This window comes from Gorilla gorilla, chromosome 15 (genome assembly GCF_029281585.2).
Source record: "Gorilla gorilla gorilla isolate KB3781 chromosome 15, NHGRI_mGorGor1-v2.1_pri, whole genome shotgun sequence".
NCBI classification, from domain to species: domain Eukaryota; kingdom Metazoa; phylum Chordata; class Mammalia; order Primates; family Hominidae; genus Gorilla; species Gorilla gorilla.
The window spans coordinates 90,915,628-90,941,826 of NC_073239.2; the positions used below are offsets into that span (position 1 = coordinate 90,915,628).

Below are 26,199 nucleotides of genomic sequence, written 5' to 3' on the forward strand. Positions count from 1 at the left end.
GTAATAAGCCTCAAATCCACAGGGTACACAACATTTTCAAGGTCTTTTTTTTTTTTATCCTACTTAATTCATGAATAACCCCCATAGTGTAGGTTAGTTAGCACTATCAAAGTGACTGGTAAGGACGCAGGAAAATAAAAAGAGGATTCAACTGGGTTGGTACTGCAAAAAGAATCCATTCTGTTCAGCACATGAATTTCTGTTCTGACCTTAAGTTTAGATGTATCAAAGAAACAAAAAGCATAAAGGCGGCTGGGGGTGGTGGCTCACACCTGTAATCCCAGCACTTTGGGAGGCCAAGGCAGGCAGATCACCTGAGGTCAGGAGTTCGAGACCAGCCTGACCAACATGGAGAAACCCCGTCTCTACTAAAAATACAAAATTAGCCAGGCATGGTGGCGTATGCCTGAAATCCCAGCTACTCAGGAGGCTGAGGCAGGAGAATTGCTTGAACCCGGGAGGCGGAGGTTGCAGTGAGCCAAGATCACGCCATTGCACTCTAGCCTGGGCAACAAGAGTGAAACTCCATCTCAAAAAAAAAAAAAAAAAAAAAAAAAAAAAAAAAGCGTAAAGGCAGTTGAACTAATGGCAGAAGAAGACTGTCAAAGCATTTTTTTTTTTAACCACTTTATGTCATGGAAAGCTTCGAAATTTCTTAGGCCCAGTTAATTGCTCTACATGAAGAGTTCTTCATTAAACAAATCACTAATTAGAAATACAGGCAAGAGAAAAGAATATATAAAATTTGGCAAGTAATAGCAGGTTAGATTTGCTTAAGGCAGGTGTCTTACCCATTTTCATGGTTTGAACACTCCTTGATTTCTGGGCCTAAAATAACTTTTGAAATAATTTTCTAAGAAAATTATTTGCATCTGGCTGGGTGTGGTGGCTCATGCCTGTAATCCCAGCACTTTGGGAGGCCGAGGCAGGTGTATCACCTGAGGTCAGCAGTTCGAGACCAGCCTGACCAACACGGAGAAACCCCGTCTCTACTAAAAATACAAAATTAGCTGGGTGTGGTGGTGCATGCCTGTAATCCCAGCTACTAGGGGGGCTGAGGCAGAATCACTTGAACCTGGGAGGCGGAGGTTGCAATGAGCTGAGATCACGCCATTGCACTCCAGCCTGGGCAACAAGAGTGAAACTCCATCTCAAAAAAAAGAAAAAAGAAAATTATTTGCATCTGAATTAATGGCTGAAGTATTAATTAATGACTGCTGAAGAGAACCCTGAAACTTAGTACTTGGCACATATAACAAAAAGTTGATTTATCCATTGCTTACTGAGGTATCCTTGAGAAGTGATCTTAAGAAGCAGGAGCAGTGACAATGATAGAATTAATAGTGGTCATGAATTACTAGGAAACAAAGTGGCATTGAGCAGAAAAGAAAGAAGCTGTTGCCACAACTTTGGGATATATAAAAATGGATTATATCTTGTGTACTGTGGGATAAAAGAGGGGCTAAAGAAAACTTTGCAGGAGGTCTCTCCCAGTGGCATTTAGGTAGCGCTATGTTTGAGGATCAACCAAAAGCGGTGAGTTATTTCTGTCCTGTTTCCCCATCTAAGAGTTCTTTTTGCAATTATTGGAACATCTTCTTTAAAAAAATTTTTTTCCCTTTTCTTTTTTTACTTTTTCCATTTTTTAAAATAGATACGGGGTTTCACCACGTTCTTAAACTCCTGGGCTCAAGCAATCTGCCCACTATGGCCTCCCAAAATGATGGAATTACAGGCGTGAGCCACCGCACCTGGCTGGAACATTTTCTTTACATACACTGGCTTTTCTCCCCTTCAAATCATCAGAAAATGGGATAATTTTTAGAAATCAGGTTTAAGCACTACTTTCAGATAAGCATTTCATAGTTACAACAGTTACCTCAAAATAGAAGTATGAAGAGCAAGTGAGAAATCTGGTTTCATTGTTACACTAGGCAGTTCCCTATAGAAACTTTGCAGGGGTTAATAGTCCTGAGGAAGATTTTAGTTACAATGTATTCCAATCCCATAGATCTGATCTGAGCAAAGCTGACAAATGAAGCTGGTCAAAAATAAAGGGAGATTACTCAGGATGGAGCAGTCTTAAACAAACTTGTTTCTAACGGCCCATGGTAGGCATGACAACAGCAGGTGAGGAAAGAGTAGCATCTTCTTCTTTCCACTGAGAAGTAATGGTCTTTAACTGAGTGTAGAATTGGATGCCCTAAGGAAAACAGAAAAAAAGTTAGCATATATTTCTGGGGTTTCATGATTCTTCTTTTAATTAGCTTTTGAAGGAGGTATTATAAAGTGCTACTCACTTTCCTAATTGAGAAATGCAATCAGAATCCAATATATATTGTTCCTAAGATAATTGATCTAAAACATTTAACATAATACCTGGCAGATAGTAAACAATCAAACCTTAGCCATCATTATTATGCTGAAACTAGTATTTCTTTCTTTTTTGTTTGAGATGGAGTCTTGCTCTGTCACTTAGGCTGGAGTGCAGTGGCATGATCTCAGCTCACTGCAACCTCTGCCTCCCGGGTTCAAGCAGCTCTCCTGCCTCAGCCTCTCGAGTAGCTGGGATTACAGGCACCTGCTACCATGCCTGGCTAATTTTTGTATTTTTAGTGGAGATGGGGTTTCACCATGTTGGCCAGGCTGGTCTCGAACTCCTGGCCTCAAGTGATCCGCCTTCCTCGGCCTCTCAAAGTGCTGGAATTACAAGTGTGAGCCACCGTGCCCCCAGCTATTATATAGTAGGCCATTTATTTATTTATTTATTTATTTTGAGAAGGAGTCTTGCTCTGTTTCCCAGGCTGGAGTGCAGTGGTGTGATCTTGGCTCACTGCAACCTCCGCCTCCCAGGTTCATGTGATTCTCCTGCCTCAGCCTTCTGAGTAGCTGGGATTACAAGTGTGTGCCACCACGCCCAGCTATTTTTGTATTTTTAGTAGAGAAGGGCTAATTTCAGATTAGCCCATGTTGGCTAGCACCATGTTGGCCAAGCTGGTCTCAAACCCCTGACCTCAGGTGATCCGCCAGTCTTGGTCTCCCAAAGTGCTGGGATCACAGGCATGAGCCACTGTACCCAGCGGCCATTTCTGATAATTATCAGAGCTCATGAGCTCTATATTGAAGTGGCAAACCCAAAGTATCTTAGAAATCTAAAGTAAAATGTCTGACATTATACAAATTCACTTCTAAATTACCTATAACATGTGAGCCCAAAAATTCAGCATATTTAACTCTCTCTATATATAGATATAGTTTATAAGAGTAGGCTTGAGCAAAAGAGAATACATTGTGCAGATTTAACACTTATATAATTACTAGCAAGCTAGAATGACATTTTACCAGATTACCAGAGTAATTTATAATAATTAAACTGGGGGGTGCAGCCAGGAGCAGTGGCTCACACTTGTAATATCAGCACTTTGGGAGGCTGAGGTAGGCAGATCACTTGAGGCCATGAGCTCGAGACCAGCCTGGCCCAACATGGCGAAACCTCGTCTCTACTGGAAAAAAAAAAAAAAAAAAAAAAAAAAGCTGGGCGTGGTGGAGCCTGAGGCAGAATTGCTTGAACCTGGGAGGTGGAGGTTGCAAGTGAGCCGAGATTGCACCATTGCACTCCAGCCTGGGCAACAGAGCAAAACTCCCATCTCAAAAAAATAAATAAATGAGAGGGTGGGCAGGGAACAATTTTAAAACAATAGTTGTACTCTGTTTTGCTTAAAAGAAATGTTACTAGTATCAAATTAGTCATTTTTACAAAAGCTGTGACTAGGCCGGGTGCGGTGACTCAACTCCTGTAATCCCAGCAATTTGGGAGGCCAAGGCAGGCAGATCACCTGAGGTAAGGAGGTCGAGACCAGCCTGGCCAACATGGCGAAACCCCGTCTCTACTACAAATACAAAAATTGGCGGGTGTGGTGGCACGTGCCTGTAATCCCAGCTACTCGGGAGGCATAGATAGGAGAATTGCTTGAACCCTGGAGGCTGAGGTTGCAGTGAGCCAAGATCGTGCCACTGTACTCCAGCCTGGGTGACAGAGCAAGACTCCATCAAAAAAACCCCAAAACAAAAAACCAAAAGCTGTGACTAATATACAAACTAGATAATCAACCTCCAAATACCAAAGTGTTGACTTCTTAACCATTTGGCCACACTGTCATAATGCTATGCAATCCCATTGTTAATTTTTTAATAACCCAAACATAAATAAAATAAAAAAGCCCCACATCCCCCACCCTGTGGCAGCACACAGCTGGCACAGAAAAAAAAATTAACCTATAAAAGGGGAGACTTGTATAGCAAAACATGTAATTTATTAATGAAGGTTTCAAAATGGCTCTAGTCCTATGACTAGAAAGAACTTCCCCTAGCCTATTTGTTCAACAGATGTTTGGGCACCCTGCTCTGTGCCAGGTACTGCAGATAAGTAAATAACAACTACAGTCTGATGAGGGCTTCTTTAAATGGCTTAAAGAGCCCTACATGACTCAACCCCTGCCTGCCTCTCTAACCTCATTTCTTCCTTTTCTTCTCATTTGCTCACTGTGCCCCAGCCCATTTCCGCTGTCTGAATGTGCCATGCTTCTTCCTGCCTCAGGACATATGCACCTGTTGGCCGATGTGGCAACAGTAATAATTCTTCTTTTTTTTTTTTTGAGATGGAGTCTTGCTCTGTTGCCCAGGCTGGAGTCCAGTGGTGCAATCTCGGCTCACTGCAACTTCCGCCTCCCAGATTCAAAGGATTCTCCTGCCTCAGCCTCCCGAGTAGCTGGGATTACAGGCACCTGCCACCACACCTGGCTAATTGTTTTATTTTTAGTAGAGGGGGTTTTGCCATGTTGGCCAGGCTGGTCTCAAACTCCTGACTTCAGGTGATCTGCCTGCCTCAGCCTCCCAAAGTGCTGGGATTACAGGCGTAAGCCACTGCACCTGGCCAACAGTGATAATTCAATCCTTACAATGTTATGAAATACATAGGTACTATTGTTATTCATTTTGTACGTGAATAAATTTAAGGCATAAAGAAGGTATCCTGGTTGGCTGTGGTGGCTCATGCCTGTAATCCCAGCACTTTAGGAGGCTGAGGCAGGCGGATCACCTGAGGTCAGGAATTCGAGACCAGCCTGGCCAAAATGGTGAAACCCTATCTCCACTAAAAATACAAAAATTAGCCGAGTGTGGTGGTGGGCATCTGTAATCCCAGCTACTTGGGAGGCTGAGGCAGGAGAATTGCTTGAACCTGGGAGGCAGAGGTTGCAGTGAGCCAAGATTGTGCCACTGCACCCCAGCCTGGGCGACAGAGTGAGACTCTGTCTCAAAAAAAAAAAAAAAAATTAATGGTATCCCCCAAAGTCAGACAGCTAATAACTGGCTTAGCTGGGATTTGAACACAGGCAATTTGGTTCCAGATCTGCTTTACTTTTCTTGTTCAGTGCTGTATTCATAGTGCCTAAAATAATGTCTGCTACAGACCGGGCACAGTGGCTCACACCTGTAATCCCAGTGCTTTGGGAGGCTGAGGTGGGTGGATCACGAGGTCAGGAGTTCAAGACCAGCCTGGCCAACATGGTGAAACCCTGTCTCTACTAAAAAACAAAAAATTATCCGGGCATGGTGGCAGGCGCCTGTAGTCCCAGCTATTCGGGAGGCTGAGGCAGGAGAAGTGCTTGAACCCAGGAGGCGGAGGTTGCAGTGAGCTAAGACCATGCCACAGCACTCCAGCCTGGGCAACAGAGCGAGACTGCGTCTCAAAAAAAAAAAAATAATAATAATAATAATAATAGTAATAATAATGTCTGCTACAAAGAAGGTGCTCAACAACATTTTTTGTAAATGAATAACTATTACAGAAAAAATATGTGCCATGGGAACACACTGGGGTCACACACCACCCAGCACTGAGGGAGGGGTGGTGGTAGTTGGAGGAGATTTTCTGGAGGAGCTCATTTTTTAAAGTGAGACATGACAGATGATTAGGAGTTAGTCAGATGAAAGGGGATAGATGGGGAAGAGGGTCACACACTCAGGAAATGGCATATACAAAGGCTTAGACTTCCCCATGCTCTTTCCTCAAAACTTTGTTGCTTTGAATTATTCAGGAAGAAGCAGCTTTGGCAAAATTTTGTTAACTTTTAAATCTTTTTTAGGGAACCTTCTGAGAAGCACTGATTATGACCTCACAGATGCTGCTGGCAGTCCCTTCCTTGCAGAATCCTTGCTCCTGAATATCTTTAAGAAAATTTCTTAAAGGAAAAGACAAAAATTTTAACTCAAAAGTTACCTGTTTGCCATAGAAATTGGTGTCTCCCCTGAAGGAGGATCGAGAGCCGGTGAATGAGAACATTGGCAAAGGCACTGGAATGGGGACATTCACTCCCACCTAAAACAGAACAAATCCATGTCACATCCTAAGGACAAAGGAACTCTCCATTTAGAAGCTCAAAGGCATCAGAGACCAGTTTTAAATACCCACCTTCCACCCTATCCTCTACCCCATGAACTTTCATTCCTGAGGAAGAAATGGGGCAATGTGGGAGGTCATGGGGGCAATCTTAAACCAATGACTCACCATTATTTACTGTTTCCTGTTAGGAAATAGTAAATGGATATAAGAATCTCTTAAAAATTCTGTTCACGAACCTGTCCGACATCCACCAAGTGGGCATATTTCCGAGCAGTGGCTCCATTGGTGGTGAAGATGGCAGTTCCATTTCCATATGGGTTGTTATTTACAATCTGGATGGCTTCATCCAATGTTTCTGTCTCCAGAACCACAAGAACTGGACCAAAAATCTCCTCTTTGTAACAGGTCATATTTGGCTGCCAGGAGTGATGCATCCAGAAAAGAAGTCAGCTTTTTGGATTCTGAGTATTTTATGCTTATTTGGTACTTTCACTTACTACACATCATTTACATGGACAACTTTCATATTACTAATCTCTTTTCATTTCAAATCACCTATTTTAAAAAAAAGTCCTCTCTCAAGTGTATTCCATCTTCCAAGTTACCAATCATATAAACAACTTGGAATTCCTATCAACAATAACCACACTTCCTTTAAGGGACTGTATCTTTAGTTCATGACCCATCATCAGCTGCCTTTTTAATACCTGAATGACTAGTTTCATCCAATTGTTATCAAAAAGTTACACGAAAATTTATTTTTTATAAATCCAATCTATAGTAAATATACCAGGATAATTTTTCTCTTTACAGAAACCCCATGCTGTTTTCTGTAACATAAGTAATCCATTCTTATTCACTCCTTTGCCTCCCAAATATGTCTGTATGTTTATATTTTGATATCAGGTCGCAGACACTCAAAACATCCTTCACCACGCAATTAATGTTTGTTGCTGATAGACGGATTTTTCTGTATGGTTCTGTGGCAAGAGATTTCATCACTTCTACTGCACTTACAGTCAACACTTGATGATTCACTACTATAGTAAGGATATATGAGTTTCAAAAAATGCCTCATAACCTCAATTTTTCAGTCATGTTAGCTGAGAGACTTTCAAAGTTTTGATAAATAAAAATTGACAAGTCAATTATTTTTGTCACTTTCAATAAATATTGGGTGGTTGATATATTGATTGAGACACTGCAGTAGCCATAAGCTAGGCAGCAAGAGGGAGAGGGGAGAGAAAACATTAATAAACCAGTATAAGATAAGATAGCGTTTGGCAAACTCTAGCCTGTGGGCCAAATGTGGCTTCCTGCCTGTTTTTGTACAGCCCCAAGTTAAAAATGGTTTTTGCATTTTTAAATGGTTGAAAAAAAAATTAATCATATATAAAATGATATGAAATTCAAATATCAGTGTCCATAAATAACATTTTTTTGGAACACAGCCACACAATGTTTATAGCTGATCTCACACTACAATGTCAGAGTTTAGTTGCAACAGACACTATATCCCTGCAAAGCTGGAAATATCTATCCCTTTATGGAAAGTCTGCAGACTGCTGGTATAGTGGAAAGAGTTTGGTTGGGAGTTAGAAGGAGAGGCTCATTCAGACTGCAGATAAAATAATCGATCAATCCTGGCAAGAGATGAGGTCTTAGTCATTAAGTATTTTCATTAATAAATTAGAGGGATGAGATTCTATAGCCTTTAAGATGCCTTCAGCTCTCATATTTGTGAAGTGAAAGTTATTCACCTTGACATTCGAGATGATGGTTGGTCCAACAAAATTGCCATTTTCATAGCCTTTCACTTTAATTTTTCGTCCATCAAGAAGGATGGAAGCTCCCTCCTTTGTTCCACTATCAATCAGATTACAGACTCGCTCTTTGGCCTGGGGAGTGATCAGAGGACCAAGATCAGCTCCAGGCTGATCTCCTGTAAAACAACACAGAAGAATTTAAGGTCCTCATTAACATAAATTATGACTGCTGCCAGGGCTCATGCCTGTAATCCCAAAGCTTTAGGAGGCCAAGGCAGGAGGACTGCTTGAGCCCAGGAGTTCCAGACCAGCCTGGGCAACAAAGTGAGACTTCATCTTTACAAAAAATAAAAAAATTAGCCAGGTGGTAGCATGCACCTGTGGTCCAAGCTGCTCAGGAGGCTGAGGCAGGAGGATCACTTGAGCCCAACAGTTTGAGGCTGCCATGAGCTAGGATGGTGCCACTGCACTCCAGCTTGGGTGACAGACAGCCTGTGCTTTAAAAAAAAAGACTGCTAACAAGATGAATCCAAATGACAAGTACAGTATAAAGAGAGGAAATGGCAAGAATAGACATGATAGTTCCCACTGGCCAAGGCCAGTGATAGAACCCAAGAGCTTAGTGCCACAGATCCAAAATCTAAGGGGGCAAGTCAGGTGATTGATTACCTGCATTGACTCTCAGGTTTTTGGCACGCTCCACCAGCTCTGGCAGCCACTTCTTGGCTTCTCCCACAAGGACTGCTGTTGAAAGAGCCATGCAGCGCTGACCAGCAGCTCCAAATGCTGCCCCAACCAGCTGGTTCAGGGTATTTTCCTTATTGGCATCTGGCATGACTACCCCATGGTTCTTGGCTCCCTAAAAAAAAAAATACAGAAAGCACATGAGTCTTCCTTGGCCAAATACAATTAAGCTAAGAAATTAAGCAGTGGACCAGGTGTGGTGGCTAATGCCTGTAATCCCAGCACTTTGGAAGGCTGAGGTGGGAAGGATAACTTGAGGTCAGGAGTTCAAGACCAGCCTAGGCAACATAGTGAAATGCCATCTCTACAAAAAATACAAAAAATTAGCCAGGCATAATGGCACCAGTCTGTGCTCCCAGCTACTTGGGAAGCTGAGGTAGGGGGACCACTTGATCCTGGGAGGCAGAGGTTGCAGTGAGCCAAGATCACACCATTGTACTCCAGACTGGGTGACAGAGTGAGACCCCTGTCTCAAAACAAACAAACAAACAAAAAACAGGAATTTGTTGTCTGCTGGGTTTTTCAGTTATATGAAGAGCAATGTTAAAAAAAAAAAAAAAGAACTTACAGCCTTACAGCAATAATGCCAGTAACCAGCTGAAAGGCAAAACAGAAAGTAGACCTCTTGATGTGGAATTTCAAGAAAGAGGCCAGGCATGGTGGCTCATGCCTGTAATCCCAGCACTTTGGGAGGCTGAGGTGGGTGGATCACTTGAGGTCAGGAGTTCAAGACCAGCTTGGCCAAGAAACCCTGTCTCTACTTAAAATACAAAAATTAGCTGGGTGTGGTGGTAGGCACCTGTAATCCCAGCTACTCAGGAGGCTGAGGCATGAGAATTGTTAGAACCTGGGAGGTGGAGGTTGCAGTGAGCTGAGATGGCACCACTGCACTCTAGCCTGGGTGACAGAGTAAGACTCTGTCTCAAAAAAAAAAGAAAAAAAAAGTGATTAACGTGACTTAGAATGAAACTCCTCAAAAGGTTCATGATTAAAGAGAAGACATTCAGGAGGACATGGTAAGGCTTACGCCTGTAATCCCAGCACTTTGGGAGGCCGAGGCGGGCAGATCATGAGGTCAGGAGATTGAAACCATCCTGGCCAACATAGTGAAACCCTGTCTCTACTGAAAAAAAATAGAAAAATTAGCCGGGCGCTGTGGCATGTGCTTGTAGTCCCAGCTACTTGGGAGGCTGAGGCAGGAGAATCGCTTGAACCCGGGAGGCAGAGGTTGCAGTGAGCCGAGATCATGCCACTGCACTCCAGCCTGGTGACAGAGAGACTCTGTCTCAAAAAAAAGAAAGAAACACTGACGTTGGAGTGGGTTGAGTGGCCTCTCTGCTGAAGGTCTGTTCCTAGGTAATTTTCATATATAGAACAAAGATTGGAGAAAAAAGGAATAAGAAGTCACCATATTGGCTTGAACCCTCTTGCCATGTCTTGATCCTCTCTCGAAGATATACTCTCCTGCCTTGTTGGATCCCACAAAGCTGATTGCTTTGATGTCCGCATGATCGCAAATAAAATTTACAGCTTTAAGAAGAAAATAAATGATCACTCACAAAAGAGCAAATGGATTCTCAACATGGCAAATTTCCCCTTTCCCCACTGCTATGGATTTGAAGTTTTCCTGTGTTTTTCTTTTTCTTTTTTTTTTTTTTGAGACGGAGTCTTGCTCTGTTGCCCAGGCTGGAGTGCAGTGGCACAATTTCGGCTCACTGCAACCTCCGCCTCCCAGGTTCAAGCAATTCTCTGCCTCAGCCTCCCAAGCAGCTGGGATTATAGGCACCCGCCACCATGCCCGGCTAATTTTTGTATTTTTAGTAGACACGGGGTTTCACAATCTTGGCCAGGCTGGTCTTGAACTCCTGACCTCGTGATCCACTCGCCTTGGCCTCCCAAAATGCTGGGATTACAGGTGTGAGCCACTGCATCAGGCCTGTGTTTTTCTATACTGGATTCTCATTGTGAAGTTCTCTCCTTGTTTCTTTTAAATTCTATTTAGCTGGCTGGACACGGTGGCGCATGCCTGTAATTCCAGCACTTTGGGAGGCCGAGGCAGGTGGATCACCTGAGGTCAGGAGTTCGAGACCATCCTAGCCAATATGGTGAAACCCTGTCTCTACTAAAAATACAAAAAAATTAGCCAAATGTGGTGGTGGTCACCTGTAATCCCAGCTACTTGGGAGTCTGAGGCAGGAGAATTGCTTGAACCCGGGAGGCAGAGGTTGCAGCGAGCCGAGATCGTGCCATTGCACTCCAGCCTGGGCAACAAGAGCAAAACTCCATCTCAAAACAATAAAAAATATAAAAATAAATTCTATTTAGTCTCTTTCCTTTCATGATTTTTCTCATTTGCTATTCCAGAATTTCCACTTCTAATCTTTTTTTTTTTTTTTTTTTTTTTTTGAGACAGGGTCTCACTGTTTCACCTAGGCTAGAGTACAGTGGTACAGTCTTGGCTCACTGTAACCTCTGTTTGCCAGGCTCAAGCTGTCTTCCCACCTCATGGGACTACCTGCACATGCCACCATTCCTGGCTAATTTTTATATTTTTTTTGTAGAGACGGGGGTTTCGCCACATGGCCCAGGCTGGTCTCGAACTCCTGGGCTCAAGTGATCCGCCTGCCTTCACCTCCCAAAGTGCTGGGATCACAGATATGTGCCACTGCACCCAGCCTTAATCTAACTTTGAAGGCTGCAACTCCTATTTTCCTCCAAAATAACAGCCTTTGAATACTGAACCCTTCTTTTTTGTCCTTTAAGAATAACAATAGGCAGCGCACAGTGGCTCACACCTGTAATCCCAGCATTTTGGGAGGCCGAGGCGGGTGGATCACCTGAGGTCAGGAGTTTGAGACTAGCCTGGCCAACATGGTGAAACCCCGTCTGTACTAAAAATAACAAAATTAGTGGGGCACGGTGGCGCATGCCTGTAATCCCAGCTATTTAAGAGGCAGAGGCAGGAAAATTGCTTGAACCTAGGAGGCAGAGGGTAGAGTGAGCCGAGATCGCACCACTGCTCTCCAGCCTGGGCGACAGAGGGAGACTCCATCTCAAAAAAAAGAATAACAATATTTCCTCAATGGTGACTATGTACTGGGACACTCAGACACTATTGTGTTCTCATGTAAGAGGTAATACAGTGTAGTTTTTAAAAGCAAAAATCAGAGTCAGCCTTCCTGGATGGGTATACACATCCTGGCTTTGACGGTTTCTAGCACTGTGACTTTGGGCTAATTAATTTCACTATGTCTCATTTTTCTCTTCTGCAAAATGGAAAAATAATACCTACCTCAAAGGGTGATTATAAAGATTAATAGATAAAAAGCACTAGGAACGGTGCCTGAAACACAGAAGCACTATTTAAGTATTAGCTATTATTACATGAATTAGAAGGCCTTCAGTATCTCTGAGATCTGCAAATTCTCTGAATTAAATACCCTCACGTATTCTCTTCACACTGAAGAAAAAAGTTGCTTTTTAATCTTATCTGTGTCTAGCCCTAATCCATATTTCTAGTGTCCCAATATATACTGTAGGGCAACAAGCACTGCTATCCCCCAATCAGTTACCTTGGCGCACAAAGATGGCAAAATCATCAACAGACATGGAGGTTAAAATGAGTAAATCCTTTCCTCCTTACAAGTAGGTTCCTTATCCTAAAACATCCAACCATCACTCAACACCTTGATTTTTTGGTAGCCAGATTAAGTAGCCATATGCAGAAGGGCAGTTACCTTCATGTTGTCCATGGATGATGTTTAATGTTCCATCAGGGGCACCAGAATCCTGGAGCAACTTAGCAAGAAGCATAGTTGCTCCAGGGACTCGCTCAGATGGTTTCATTAGGAAGGTATTTCCACACACCATGGCCATGGGAAACATCCAAAGGGGGATCATGGCGGGAAAATTGAATGGAGCAATGCCTGCACACACTCCCAGAGGCAGACGGTAGGAATAAAGGTCCATGTCTTTGGTGATGGATGGCATGGTCTCTCCCATCATGAGGGATGTCACACTACAGGCATGCTCAACCACCTCTGGAACACAGAAGTCAGGCCATCAGCTCTCCACACTGTGTACTAGTTAGCTTTGTCCTGTTCTCTTCAGCCCTGAGGACAGGAAGTGGTTCAGGCCAATGAAGGGGCGCAGGGTACACTGACTTGCCCTTCCAAGTTAAGGGTTTGTGCAAAATGAGATTCTCTGAATGGGAAAAATACAGTGATATGTATATACCCACTGCAAGATCATTTGAGTAAAGAGTAAAGAGTAAAGTAAATCAGTCTTAGGGATACTGAATACTGCCATTTTTCACAAGTATTAAAAAAGATATCATGGGATGGCAAAATCTATGTAAAGGAAGAAGCAACCTCCCATTCTGCGATCTTTGCCTCCCATCTTCCTTTGGTCCTTCCCAAAAGTCCCATAAGGGGCTCCCAGCTTACGAAGGCCTCGAAATACATCTCCTTCAGCATCAGCTAGGGTCTTCCCTTGTTCCAATGTGATTAACTTGGCAATTTCTTTCTAGAGAGAAGACACACAAATAGAAATTAATGCAAGAATGTTCCTCTTTTAAATTCTGAGGTAGCCAAGGAAGAATAAGACTGGAGGAGATGCAGTACAAGGGAGAGAGCCATGATCAATGTCTCTGCATACTGCAGAGTAAGGGAGGGTGGCTGAAAAGGTCTCTGTGAGAGTGACAAACATGCCCTAGGTGACAGTTTGGAAAAGCATACCATTTAGATTTCATACCAAGTTTTCTTTAATAAGTTGTTGATAGCGGAGCAAGACCTGCTGGCGGCTTAATACTGAAGTGTCTGCCCATGCAGGAAAAGCACGTTTGCAGGAAGCAATGGCTGCATCCATTTCTGCCTTGGTGGCCTGAGGGACCCGACCAATGACCTCATTGGTGGCCTGATGAGAAAAATAAGCACATGATCCTTTGCCTGACTCACCTTCTCCACTGTACATCCAGTCACAGAAGTGGCACTATGTGCTTTACAACAGACACCCAGGTCCCTTCTTGCCCATCATGTCCCTAGAATTCTAGGCTCATAAGTTGAAGTCCTAAAGCAGCTTCGCTTACTGGGTTGTGGATATCGATCCATTTGTCACTTTTGGATTCAACGAATTTCCCACCAATGAAGAGCTTTACAGTTGGCTGAAACAAACAAACAAACAAACAAACAAACAAACAAACAAAAACATGAAACTTTGTATTAGCTAATTGCTTTGCTTTTCCCTTTCCCTTGCACCAAAAGGAAAGAAAACAAGTTGATAATGGAATCTTCTGGTCTTTAGAAATGTTACCACTAGGAAAGAGACACATAATATCCCTATCTATTGTGTGTGTGTTTATTTTTTTTTGAGACAGAGTTTCGCTCTTGTCCCCCAGTCTGGAGCACGCAGTGGTGTGATCTCGGCTCACTGCAACCTCTGATTCCCGGGTTCGAGCAATTCTCTTGCCTTAGCCCTTCGAGTAGCTGAGATTAAAGGCACCCGCCACAACACCCAGCTAATTTTTGTATTTTGAGTAGAGACGGGGTTTCACCATGTCGGCCAGACTGATCTCGAACTCCTGACCTCAGGTGATCCACCCACCTCGGCCTCAAAAAGTGCTAGGATTACAGGCGTGAGCCTCTGCACCTGGCCCTTATTTTTTATTTTTTATTTTTTTGAGACATGGTCTCACTCTGTTGCCCAGGCTGGAGTGTAGTGTGATCATGACTCACTGCAGCCTCAACCCCCAGGGCTTAGGTGATTCTCCCACCTCAGCCTCTTGAGCAGCTGGGACTACAGGCACATGCTACCATGCCCAGCTAATTTTTTTGTACTTTTGATAGAGACGGGGTTTGGCCATGTTGCCTGGCTGGTCTCGAACTCCTGGGCTCAAGTGATCCACCCACGTCAGGCTCTCAAAGTGCTGGGATTACAGGCGTGAGTCATCGTGCCCAGACTAAAGAATATATTAAGATGTGGCACAGCCTCTCAATACTGTGATCTCTCTGAGAATGGGAAATTCCCTGCTATTCACACAGTGGAACTTCATGAGTGGAAACACGATATTATGAAGCTTATACTAAAAAAGCAGCAACTCTGTTAATAAAGATTAGCTATTATGACTTTTTGGCCCAGCTGACTGTTACATTACTGTGAGCATGTATTACCTTTATGATCAAAAGATTTTTGGCTGGGCAAATGGCTCACGCCTGTAATCCCAGCACTTTGGGAGGCCGAGGCAGGTGGATCAGTTGAAGTCAGGAGTTCAAGACCAGCCTGGACAACATGGTGAAACCTTGTCTCTACTAAAAACACAAAAATCAACTGGTTTTGGTGGCATGCGACTGTAATCCTAGCTATTCGGGAGGTTGAGGCAGGAGAATCGCTTGAACCTGGGAGGTGGAGGTTGCAGTGAGCTGAGATCATGCCACTGCATTCCAGCCTGGGTGACAGAGCGAGACTCCATCTCAAAAAAAAAAAAAAAAAAAAGATTTTGAAAATGTTTCTATGTATTTTTTTCTGAGATATAGCTCACTTTAACTAATTTTTTTTTTTTTAACATAGAGTCTACTTTGTCACCCAGGTTGGAGTGCAGTGGCACAATCTTGGCTTACTGCAACCTCCGCCTCCCAGGCTCAAGCAGTCCCCCTACCTCACCCTCCCAGGCAGCTGGGACCATAGGTACGCACCACCACGCCTGGCTAATTTTTTGTAGAGATGGGGTTTCACCATGTCTCTCAGGCTGGTCTCGAACTTTTGAACTCTGACAATCCACCTGCCTCAGCCTCCCAAAGTGCTGGGATTACAGGCGTGAGCCACCGCGCCCGGCCCCTTTCACTAAATTTTTTTTTTGAAACGGAGTCTCGCTCTGTCATCAGGCTGGAGTGCAATGGTGCGATCTTGGCTCACTGCAACTTCCGCCTCCTGAATTCAAGCGATTCTCCTGCCTCAGCCCGCAGAGTAGCTGGGACTACAGGTGCGTGCCACCATGCCCAGCTAAGTTTTGTATTTTTAGTAGAGATGTGGTTTCCCCATGTTGGCCAGGATGGTCTCGATCTCTTGACCTCGTGATCCACCTGCCTCAGCCTCCCAAAGTGCTGGGACACTAAATTTTTAAAGCGGTCTATGAACCAAAAAATGGTGATCTACTGTGGTACAGTGTGTGCATACTTCTGTGTGGAAAGAATTTGAGCAATAGTCCTTATTTATTAGATTTTAGATGCTGGAAGTGGTTGACAGACAGATGGTCTGTAAAAACCACTCTAAAGGTCATTAAGAAGAAGACAACTATCTGGCAGGGTCAGCAGAACCTCTAGAAGCCATGAAAATGTTTGTATCTTTTGACGTGGTAATCCATTTCAGGAGGGAAATAATCCAAAAGGAGGAAAAAACTAGAAAGTTTCACATACACTCTGATGACAATTATGTAAAGAAGATAGAGATACCCAAAACTATACTGAATTCCTTCTCAGAAGTCAACCTCTATGCCAAATAAACTCACCACTGAAGAAGAGAAGGAAGATGCTGAATACCAGGTGGGACTGGATTTCACCTTGGAAGAAACCTGTGAGGCAAAAGAACGATTATTTTGATAAATGAGAGCATAAAGTTATTTAAAATTTAGCAAATAGCTACTATATGCTATTTGCTATAGTATATAGGGGGTATGTTTCTCTCAAAGGCCATACAGTCATTAAAGAGAAAAGATATGAATCTATGACACAGCAAACTATGAACAAACAATAAACCATAATAATCATGTCCTATATTTCCAGGATAGTACTGATTTAAAAAAATCTTTTTGTCATTATATTTTAATTTGGGCCTGGCAAATGTACCATAAATCTAACAATATGAAAATACTTAGCATGGTATCTAACACAATAGGTACTGAATTTAAGATCATATAAAATCAATGTGCTGGGCATGGTGACTCACGCCTGTAATCTCAGCACTTTGGGAAGCTGAGACGGGTATATCACTTGAGTCTAGGAGTTTTGAGACCACCCTGGGCAACATGGCAAAACCTTGTCTACAAAAAATTTAAAAATTAGCCAGGCAGTGGTGGCGCACGCGTGAGGTCCCAGCTACTAGGGAGGCCGAGGTGGGAGGATTGCTTCAGCCCGGGAGGGTGAGGCTGCAGTGAACCGTGATTATGCCACTGCACTCCAGCCAGGAAGACAGAGGGAGACCTTGTCTCAAAAAAAATAAAAAAATAAAAAAACAATGTAAATATAAATATAAGTAATAGAGTATATAATCAATGTAAATATAAATCAAATAGTTTATTACCAAATGCAATTAAAATTATGTCCATATAGGTATTTGAAAAATGAATGTTCATAAGAACTTTATTTGTAGTAGCCCAAAACTTGGAAACAACCCAATGTCCACCATTGGATGGGTGAATAACGAAACTAATGTGGTATATTCATACACTGGAATACTACTCAGCAAACAAAGGAATGACCTGCTGATACATGCAATATAAATAGTCATAATAATTATGGCAAGAGACAGAAGTTAGATAATAAAAGTACATACTGTATGATTCTACTTATGTAACACTAGAGAATGCAAACAAATCTGTAATATCAGAAAGCAGAACAGTGGTTACCTAGGGATGAAGAGGGAAACTTTTTGGGGTGATGGACATATGTTCATTATGTTGATTGTGATGCTATTTTCACAGGTGTATACAAATGTTAAAACTCATCAAACTGCATACTTTAAATATGTACAGATTGTTTTGTGTCAATTTTATTTTAATAAAGCTGTATTGAAATGCCATAGGTACATTAAAGGAAAAAATGTGTTGGATAGATAATATTTGATGGAGTAAAATCAGTAAATGGGGAGGATCAGTTTCAACAAGATAACTCTCAAACTGTAACTCACTAAAAAAGTCTGTATATATGTTATCAAAGTTGATTTTTTGAGATGGAGTCTCACTCTGTCGCCCAGGCTGGAGTGCAGTGGCATGATCTCGGCTCACTGCAACCTCTGCCTCCCATGTTCAAGCGATTCTCCTGCCTCAGCCTGCCAAGTAGCTCAGGTTATAGGTGTCTGCCACCACGCACAGCTAATTTTCTTTTTATTTATTTATTTTTTGAGACAGAATTTTGCTCTCATTGACCAGGCTGGAGTACAGTGGCGTGACCTTGGCTCACTGCAACCTCCACCTCCTGGGTTCAAGCTTTTCTCCTGCCTCAGGCTTCTGAGTAGCTGAGATTACAGACACCCGCCACCATGCCTGGCTAATTTTATTTTTTTTTTTTTTGTATTTTTAATAGAGATGCAGTTTCACCATGTTGGCCTGGCTGGTCTCAAACTCCTGACCTCAGGTGATCCACCCGCCTCAGCCTCCCAGAGTGCTGGGATTACAGGCGTAAGCCACTGCACCCAGCCTATATATATGTTATCAAAGTTGATTTAAGAAATACTTAAGCCAATCAAAATGAGCAAACTAAAATACTCAGGACTGGGATGTAAAGGAAAGCTGCAATCTAATAATCTTTTATCTTGCCTGAAAAGGGACTCTGTTAACCACACAGTATAGGGCTGCATGAAGGGTGCCTGCAGCACTGCCCAGGAAAAGGTGGTGGTCCTTTGGTCCAGCAGATAGTCCTTCCAAATACCTCATCTGTTTGCTCTTCTATTCCCTACCAAAGCCATTTCAAACCACTGACACTCTCCTGGAGCCCATCATGTCTTATTCATAGCTATGTTCCCAATACCAACATAGTACTGGGTAGGTAGTAGGTGTTCAGTAAATATCTGCTGAATAAAATAGAAGCCCATTGCTGTCTGCTTCCTACCCCAAACTAGGTTAAGAGGCCCTTTTTTGTCCTCTGAAAGCAGCCAATACTTCCCGTTTCAGGCTTATCTCTCTGTGTTGTAATTGTTTGGTATCTTATTCCGTTTTGTGTTGCTATAACAAAATACCTGAGACTGGGCAATTTATAAGGAAAAGTAGTTTATTTAGTTCATGATTCTGCAGGCTGGGAAGTTCAAGGGAATGGCTCTAGCTTCTGGCGAGGGCTTCTGTCCTGCGTCATAATGTAACAGAGAAGATCAAAGGGGAAGCAGACCTGTGTGAAGAGGCAAAACTGGGGGGGTATCCTGGCTTTATAGCCCACTCACACAGGAACTAATCCATTCCCATGGGAACTAATCCAGTCTCAAAAGAGCAAGAATTCACTCACTACAGCACAAAGCCATTCATGAGGGATCCACCCCCATGACCCAAACACCTCCCACTAGGTCCCAACACTATCACATTGGAGATTAAATTTCAACATGAGTTTTGGTGGAGACAAACCAACCATATCCAAGCCACAGCACCTGGGTACTTATCTGTTACTCATAAAGACTGTCAGTTTCAGGAGGGTTGACACTGCATCTGTCTTGTTCACCTACTTCAGAGTTAAAGATTAAAGCTGATCAGGACTGTCCAGTTATAGAAAAGTAGTTAGCACAAAGTTGGTACTCATTAAATCTTATTGTTATGTCATTGTAAATAACGGCACGGTGATTTGTGCCTGTAGTCCCAACTACTCGGGAAGCTGAGGCAGGAGGATCTCTTGAGCCCAGTTCAAGACCAGCTTGGGGAACATAACGAGACTCCATTTCTATAAATAATAAACACTTAGTATTTGTTTTCACTCTTTGCTATTCCACAGCTTTATCTTAAAACTCCCAATTCTACTAATTCCTCTTGTACTTTCAGGAGCTGACTTTGTTTTTCTTACTTCAGAGCACACAGAAACCATCAGATGAGAACTTCTCAACTTCCTACTAGCAAACCTACAAAACTGAACTCAACCTAATGGAGAAGGTAGCCAGCAAGCTCCATGCAGGAAAAGTGACTGAGACAGTGGTGCACGATCAATGTATGTGGACTGGATGAAGAGGTATATACTTTTTTTTTTGAGATAGGGTCTCGTCCTGTCTCCTAGGCTGGAATGCAGTGGCATGATCATAGCTCACTGCAGCCTCCATCTCCTGGGCTCAAGCCATCTTCCTGCCTCAGCCTCCCAAATAGCTGAGACCACAGGCACATACCACCACACCCAGCTAATTTGCTTTTATTATTTTATTTTATTTTTTTGAGACAGAGTCTCACTCTGTCACCCAGGCTGGAGTGCAGTGGTGCAATCTTGGCTCACTGCAACCTCCACCTCCCGGGTTCAAGTGATTCTCCTGCCTCAGCCTTCTGAGTAGCTGGGATTACAGGCATGTGCCACCACATCCAGCTAATTTTTTGTATTTTTAGTAGAGATGGGGTTTCAACATGTTGGCCAGGCTGGTCTCAAACTCCTGACCTCAAGTGATCTGCCTGCCTCGGCCTCCCAAAGTGCTGGGATTACAGGTGTGAGCCACTGCACCTGGCCACATTTTTGTATTTTTAGTAGAGACAGTGTTTCACCATGTTGGCCAGGTTGGTCTCGAACTCCTGACCTCAGGTGATCTGACCATCTTGGCCTCCCAAAGTGCTGGGATTACAGGGGCGAGCCACCGCACCAGGCTGCCATTAACTCTTTAAGTTTCCCAAGGCTTGGTCCTAGGCCTTCTTTTCTTCTCATTCTGTATATGCTCCTTGGGTGATTTTATCAACTCTCATGGCTTAACTATCTAGATCCTGATGATGCCCAACTCTTTAGTCCTTGGCCAGAATTTTCCTCTTCAGGTGATACCCATGTAATTATCTTTACCACATCTGTATTTGGATGTTACCTGGGCACATGTTAAAAAAGGTGGCTGGGCACAGTAGCTCACGCCTGTAATCCCAGCACTTTGGGAGGCTGAGGTGGGAAGATCACTTGCGTTCAGGAATTTGAGACCTGCCTGCACTCAATGGAGTACAATGGCGCAATCTCAGCTCACTCCAACCTCCACCTCCCGGGTTCAGGAGATTCTCCTGCCTCAGCCTCCTGAGTAGCTGGGATTACAGGCATATGCCACCACACCCGGCTAATTTTTTTTTCTTTTTCTTCTTCTTCTTATTTTTTTTGAGACAGAGTCTCACTCTGTCGCCCAGGCTGGAGTGCAGTGGCACGATCTTGGCTCACTGCAAGCTCCGCCTCCCGGGTTCACGCCTCCTCCTGCCTCAGCCTCCTGAGTAACTGGGACTACAGGCGTCCGCCACCATGCCTGGCTAGTTTTTTGTATTTTTAATAGAGACGGGGTTTCACCATGTTAGCCAGGATGGTCTTGATCTCCTGACCTCATGATCCACCCGCCTCAGCCTCCTGAAGTGCTGGGATTACAGGCGTGAGCCACTGCGCCTGGCCTAATTTTTTGTATTTTTAGTGGAGATGGGGTTTTGTCATGTTGGCCAGGCTGGTCTCGAACTCCTGGCCTCAAATGATCTGCCCACCTTGGCCTCCCAAAGTTCTGGGATGACAGGTGTGAGCCACGACATGTGACCTCTACGGATAATTTTAAAAATTAGTTGGGCATCGTCATGTGCACCTGTGGTCCCAGGTACTTGGGAGGCTAAGGCAGGAGGATCACCTAAGCCTTGGAGATTGAGGCTACAGTGAGCTGCGATTGTGCCACTGCACTCCAGCCTGGGTGACAGAGCAAGACCCTATCTTAAAAAAACAAAAAACAAAAGCAAAAGCTAAACTCTGCATCTTCCTTTTGCCAGTTTGCTATGCCTCCTATAGCCCACCTCTCGGTAAATAGGGCTACTCTTTACCAAGTTGCCGAAGGAGAAACCCAAATACCATTCCAATTCCTCCCTCTCTCTCCGCAGGGAATCAAAAAACTCCTGGCAGTCTGTCCTAGAATTGTTTGAAACACATCACTCACCTCTAGCTGTCCTGCCATTATCCCAGTCTATACCATCATTGTCTCTCACTTGACCTTCCATAATAGCTTCCTAACACATCTCTCAGCCTCTAATGTTAAACTCTTTCTTTTTTTTTTTTTGAGACAGAGTCTCACTCTGTCACCCAGGCTAGAGTGCAGTGGCACAACCACAGCTCACTGTAGCCTCAATCTCCAGGGCTTAGGTGATCCTCCTGCCTTAGCCTCCCAAGTACCTGGGACCACAGGTGCACACGACCTCGCTCTCAGGCTCAAGTGATCCTCTTGCCTCAGTCTCCCAAGTACCTAGGAGTACAGGCACATGCCACCATGCCCAGCTAATTAAAAAAATTTTTTTTTGTAGAGATGGGGCCTCCCTATCTTGCCAGGGCTGGTTTTGAACTCTTAGCCTCAAGCGATCCTCCTGCCTGGGCCACCCAAAGTGTTGGGATTACAGGCATGAGCCATCACACCCAGCCTACTCTTAAACTTTCTGAATCTAGTTTCCATCCCATAATCAGAGGGTCTTTCTGAAACATAAATCTGGTCAGATTATTCCCTTGTTTAAAATTCTTCTTTGGCTTTCCACTGCCCTTGGAATAAAGACTAATCCCCTTGATGTTGCTTAGAAAACGCTACATAGTATATTTGCTTTTCTAGTTACATAACTGGCTACTTTTCTCCCTGTTCTCTATGCTCCTGCAATTTAACGTATGTCTTGCTTTCTTTGCTCTTGCACATGTTGCTCTCTCTTGCCTGGCACTGTTTCATCTAATTTCCTTGGCTCATTCCTACTCCTTTAGGTCCCCACTCAGCCATCATCACTTTCTCTAGGAAGTCTCAACCTCAGGTCTATGGTAAGCAGCTGATTGTGAAGCTCATAAAGCACCCAAATTCCTTTATTTCTCATCTCACGCTATGAAATAATAGCTTGTCTAATGATTACCTTTCTCTCCTTTGAGGTCACTAGATTGTTGTGTCCCCAGCCCCTAGCACAATTCCTGGAAGAGAGTAAGTACTTAGTAAGCAATATTTTGCACAATGAAAGAATGAGTACTCGCCAAGCAGTCATTTGATATTGTTTCAGTACTCTCATTATAGGGCAGACAATGCACTGATCAGCCAACTTGAGCATTCTAGGCCACTTAAATTTTATTTTTTCACTTGTATACAGCCTCCCTGCTGTTAACAGGATGTAAAAAGCATTACATCTGGTATAATAGAACATATTCATATAGTTTTTTGACAGGTTCAATCTTCTATCTTTTCTTCATTTCCTAAGAAACACCCATTAGCATTGTTGCTGAAGAAACTATCCTGTGGCCAGTCACCCCAAACTGCTGCTCTCTAGATGTTTATTTCCTACTTGCTATATCCTTTATCAGGAACTCCTTCCTCTCCTGGTTCATGGCCTGCTAGTCCTGCAATACTTGGCTCTTTCCCTAGGTCCCCACAGTATCCCAGATACTCCTATTGTTTATCACTTATTGCAGTACAATAAAGGAGCTTTCAGTGAGCATTTTACTGTAAGCCTATGTCAGTGCCTAACATAGAAAGAGATGGCAAGACTTAAGTTCTGAATTTTCAGCCCCATCAGTTACTAGTTCGGTAACCATATCACTGACAGTACAAGTCGCTATATCTCTTCAAGAGTAATTTTCTTGCCCAGGTGCAGCGGTTCGTGCCTGTAGTCCCAACACTTTGGGAGGCTGAGGTGGGAGGATAGCTTGAGTTTAAGAGTTCAAGACCAGCCTGGGCAACATGGTGAAACCCTGTCTCTACAAAAAATACAAAAATTAGCTGGCATGGGGGCACGATCTGTTGTTGCAGCTACTCGGAGGGCTGAGGTGGAAGAATCACTTCAGCGTGGGAGGTCGAGGCTGCTGTGAGTTGTGATTGCACCACTGCACTCCAGCATGGGTGACAGAGCGAGACCCTGTCTCGAACATTCCTTTATCTCTGCATGGGAGTGATAATATCACAAGGAGCAGAGAGAGGTTTTAGGTTAAGTTTGACTACTCTTCGTGGCAGAGAAAAATAAGCTGAATACTTAAAATAATTGAAAACATGAACTCTCTCCTTTATAAATCCTTTTGATAGTTCTCTAATATTCATGGCTGCCAAAATCGAGGTTTTTTTTTTTTTTTTTTTTTTTTTTTTTTTTTTTTTTTGATGGAGTCTTGCTCTGTCGCCCAGGCTGGAGTGCAATGGCACGATCTCAGCTCACTGCAACCTCCGTCTTCCGGGTTCAAGTGATTCTCCTGCCTCAACTTCCTGAGTAGCTGGGATTACAGTCGCCCGCCACCACACCCGGCTAATTTTTGTATTTTTAGTAGAGAAGGGGTTTTACCATGTTGGTCAGGCTGGTCTCGAACTCCTGACCTCAGGTGATCCACCCACCTTGGCCTCCCAAAGTGCAGGGATTACAGGCAGGAGCCACAGCGCCTGGCCCGTAGGCTACTTTTTATCAAACTTTTAATCAAAGATTCACGTTACAACTCCTAGTTGGCTGAGGATTACTCTATCTGTTCTTTTCCAGGTCACTTCAGAAGTTTCTCCAAATGAATCAGAAAATACATAGTGTCTGCTTCTGAAATACAGTACATGGAAAGAGAGATTCTTCTTGATGGAAAAGGACAAAATACTTTCTTAAGGTTCTCAATGACTCATTGTGATGGGAGGGGAAGAGGAGGCAAAGGAAAAAAGCCAATTTCAGTAAAAGATTTCAAGAAGTTGGTAAGAAAAATATAGGGTGGAAACTTTGTTTTCCTGCTACTAAAAAAAGATACTAGAACAGAACGAGGATCGCAGCAAGAAATATGAGTGAGGCCAGACCATCTGCCAAACCCTTCAAACTCATCCTTTCTACCTTCCCCATTAAATAGCATATTTAAACATGAATCTTTGCTGACTCTGCCAAGAATCTTAAAACTGCCCAAGTTTCTGTACTAGAACTCACGGAAACCTGGTGAATACTAATATTACCTAAAAGCTCAGCAATATAGAGGAAATTCTCAGACTGGATGTAACGAATAAGAACGGCACTGTTGTTTCTTGCAGATTGTTTCTTGCCTGCGGTACATCTTGCCGCATACTCTAAATCCTTGGTAGGCCATGAACAGGGGAAAGACTATAAACAGAGTTGGAGATTACAGGCCTCAGGCATGCAACTCCTGTAGCTTTACCATTTCTCCTTAGGTTGGCTTCAGAGAGGACTCAATCCCCCAAGTGCAGAGATGAGGGTGTGTGGCACTAGAAGAGCTGATTTTGGGGTGGGAACTTAGACTTCTTGTCTTACCTGGCTCCCACTTTCTATCACCCGTTTTAAAGATGTTTGGTACCTTGAACGTACATGGAACATACTGGTAGCTTTAACTGTGTGCCCTTATCTACCTTATGTAGATGTGCCCTATCTATGTAAACTGTAACTTAGCTGAGAGAAAGTTTAACTCAAAGTTTTGGCAAGAAAGGGGACAGCCAGTCCATGGAAAATACAAAGAGCCACACTTCGGGAAAATAGCTTAGCAAATGGCTGCCTTTGGTGAAAATCTAGAGTCCACCTCTAGAAGGAAATTCAAAGTTCATACACTGACCCTCGCCCCTCGCGTCCCCCCTCCCCCTTACCTCAGATCACCACGGATAGTGAAGTAGGGTGGGGGAAGGGAGCAATGGCAAAGTGGACGCTCACGGTAGGGGACAGAGTAACCATAAAGAGTAGTTTCTGGGGGAGAGAGAGAAGGCTGGTGCAGAGGTAAACAGGAAAGACGGTGGGCGGATGGAGAGATGAGGGCAAGAGAGTGACAGCAGGGAGCGGGCAGAGCTGGAGAAGGAGAGTGGGCGAGAGCCAGAAAAGAGGAGGCTTAGGAGTAAAAGGGTAGAGGGCCAAGGGTAACAGCCCAGGGTTGGATCCGGGACCAGGGAGGGTATGAAGTGAGGGCTGGGCATGGGACAGGGCCGCACAGGTCGGGTAGGAGGTCTGGCCAAAAAGGGGTTGGGCCAAGAAGGTGGTCCCGCCCGAGGATGGCTCAGGGAGCGGACGGAAAGGATCCAATTCCTAGCTTCATGGTGCCTTGGCACCACTCTCACTCGCCTGCAGGATCCGGGCTCGCACTGCCGCCGCCGCCACTAGCGCCGCCATGGCTCTCGGCCGCCCTAGCTCCGCACCCCGCGCCTCTACTGCCCAGAAGCACTACAGCTGCCAGGCCTCGCCCTCCATCCTGCCAGGCTTCCTCATTGGTGGGGAGGACTATTTTCTCCAGCCAATCACTGGTCCTAACACCTGATTCCTCCCCTCACACCCCCGTCCTGGGGATAAGTGATTGGTTAGGAGCGAAAATGCTCTCGCCCTCTGCCACCTCAGCCAATGACGTAGGCGGAGGTAGAGAAGACGCCCCTGACTTGGACACTCCCTACTGAGCACACGGGGAAGACGCCCCCCTAACCTGGAACTCCGATTGGCCAAGGGCGGAACCG

The 26,199-nt window shown here is 44.0% G+C and overlaps 2 protein-coding genes across 19 annotated transcripts in view; one reads left to right on the forward strand and one right to left on the reverse strand.

The window, feature by feature from the left end:
• The window catches only part of BBOF1 (basal body orientation factor 1), a 63,498-nt gene extending 38,873 nt beyond the window's left edge, over window positions 1-24,625 (forward strand). For 8 of the 17 annotated variants that reach the window (XR_010130787.1, XR_010130789.1, XR_010130792.1 and 5 more), the window contains 2 exons: window positions 19,670-19,826; window positions 24,266-24,555. Coding sequence is in view for 8 of the 17 variants with exons in the window: in XM_019009605.3 (XP_018865150.1) it covers window positions 6,147-6,158 (12 nt within the window). In the remaining 9 variants the exon portion in view is untranslated. Of the gene's footprint in view, window positions 1-2,011; window positions 2,132-6,146; window positions 7,552-19,669; window positions 19,827-24,265 lie in introns of those variants that run through there. The other 9 variants (XM_019009605.3, XM_063697975.1, XM_063697976.1 and 6 more) reach the window with 4 other exon arrangements.
• Window positions 1,816-26,100, reverse strand: ALDH6A1 (aldehyde dehydrogenase 6 family member A1). Of its 2 annotated transcripts, XM_019009611.4 has the most exons (12): window positions 25,817-26,100; window positions 16,415-16,477; window positions 14,000-14,074; window positions 13,666-13,827; window positions 13,359-13,437; window positions 12,651-12,953; window positions 10,322-10,443; window positions 8,839-9,028; window positions 8,164-8,345; window positions 6,640-6,819; window positions 6,281-6,379; window positions 1,816-2,203 (listed from the first exon to the last, which is right to left on the reverse strand). In XM_019009611.4, exons 1-12 carry the CDS (start codon window positions 25,862-25,864, stop codon window positions 2,099-2,101), a joined length of 1,608 nt encoding a protein of 535 aa, XP_018865156.3. In that variant the 5' UTR covers window positions 25,865-26,100; the 3' UTR covers window positions 1,816-2,098. The 2 variants fall into 2 exon arrangements, with proteins under 2 accessions (XP_018865156.3, XP_055216888.2); XM_055360913.2 differs by lacking the exon at window positions 1,816-2,203 and having other exon boundaries at window positions 6,128-6,379; window positions 25,817-25,950.
• Window positions 26,101-26,199: the final 99 nt, after the last annotated feature.

Coding starts and splice junctions, on each gene's coding strand:
- ALDH6A1 (XM_055360913.2), bottom strand. CDS start 25,864: ATGGCGGCGCTAGTGGCGGCGGCGGCAGTGCGAGCCCGGATCCTGCAG. Junction 6,820..8,163: donor CCATCATCTCGAATGTCAAG/GTGAATAACTTT, acceptor CACTCCTGGCAG/CCAAATATGACCTGTTACAA. Junction 6,380..6,639: donor ACTTGGTGGATGTCGGACAG/GTTCGTGAACAG, acceptor GTTCTGTTTTAG/GTGGGAGTGAATGTCCCCAT.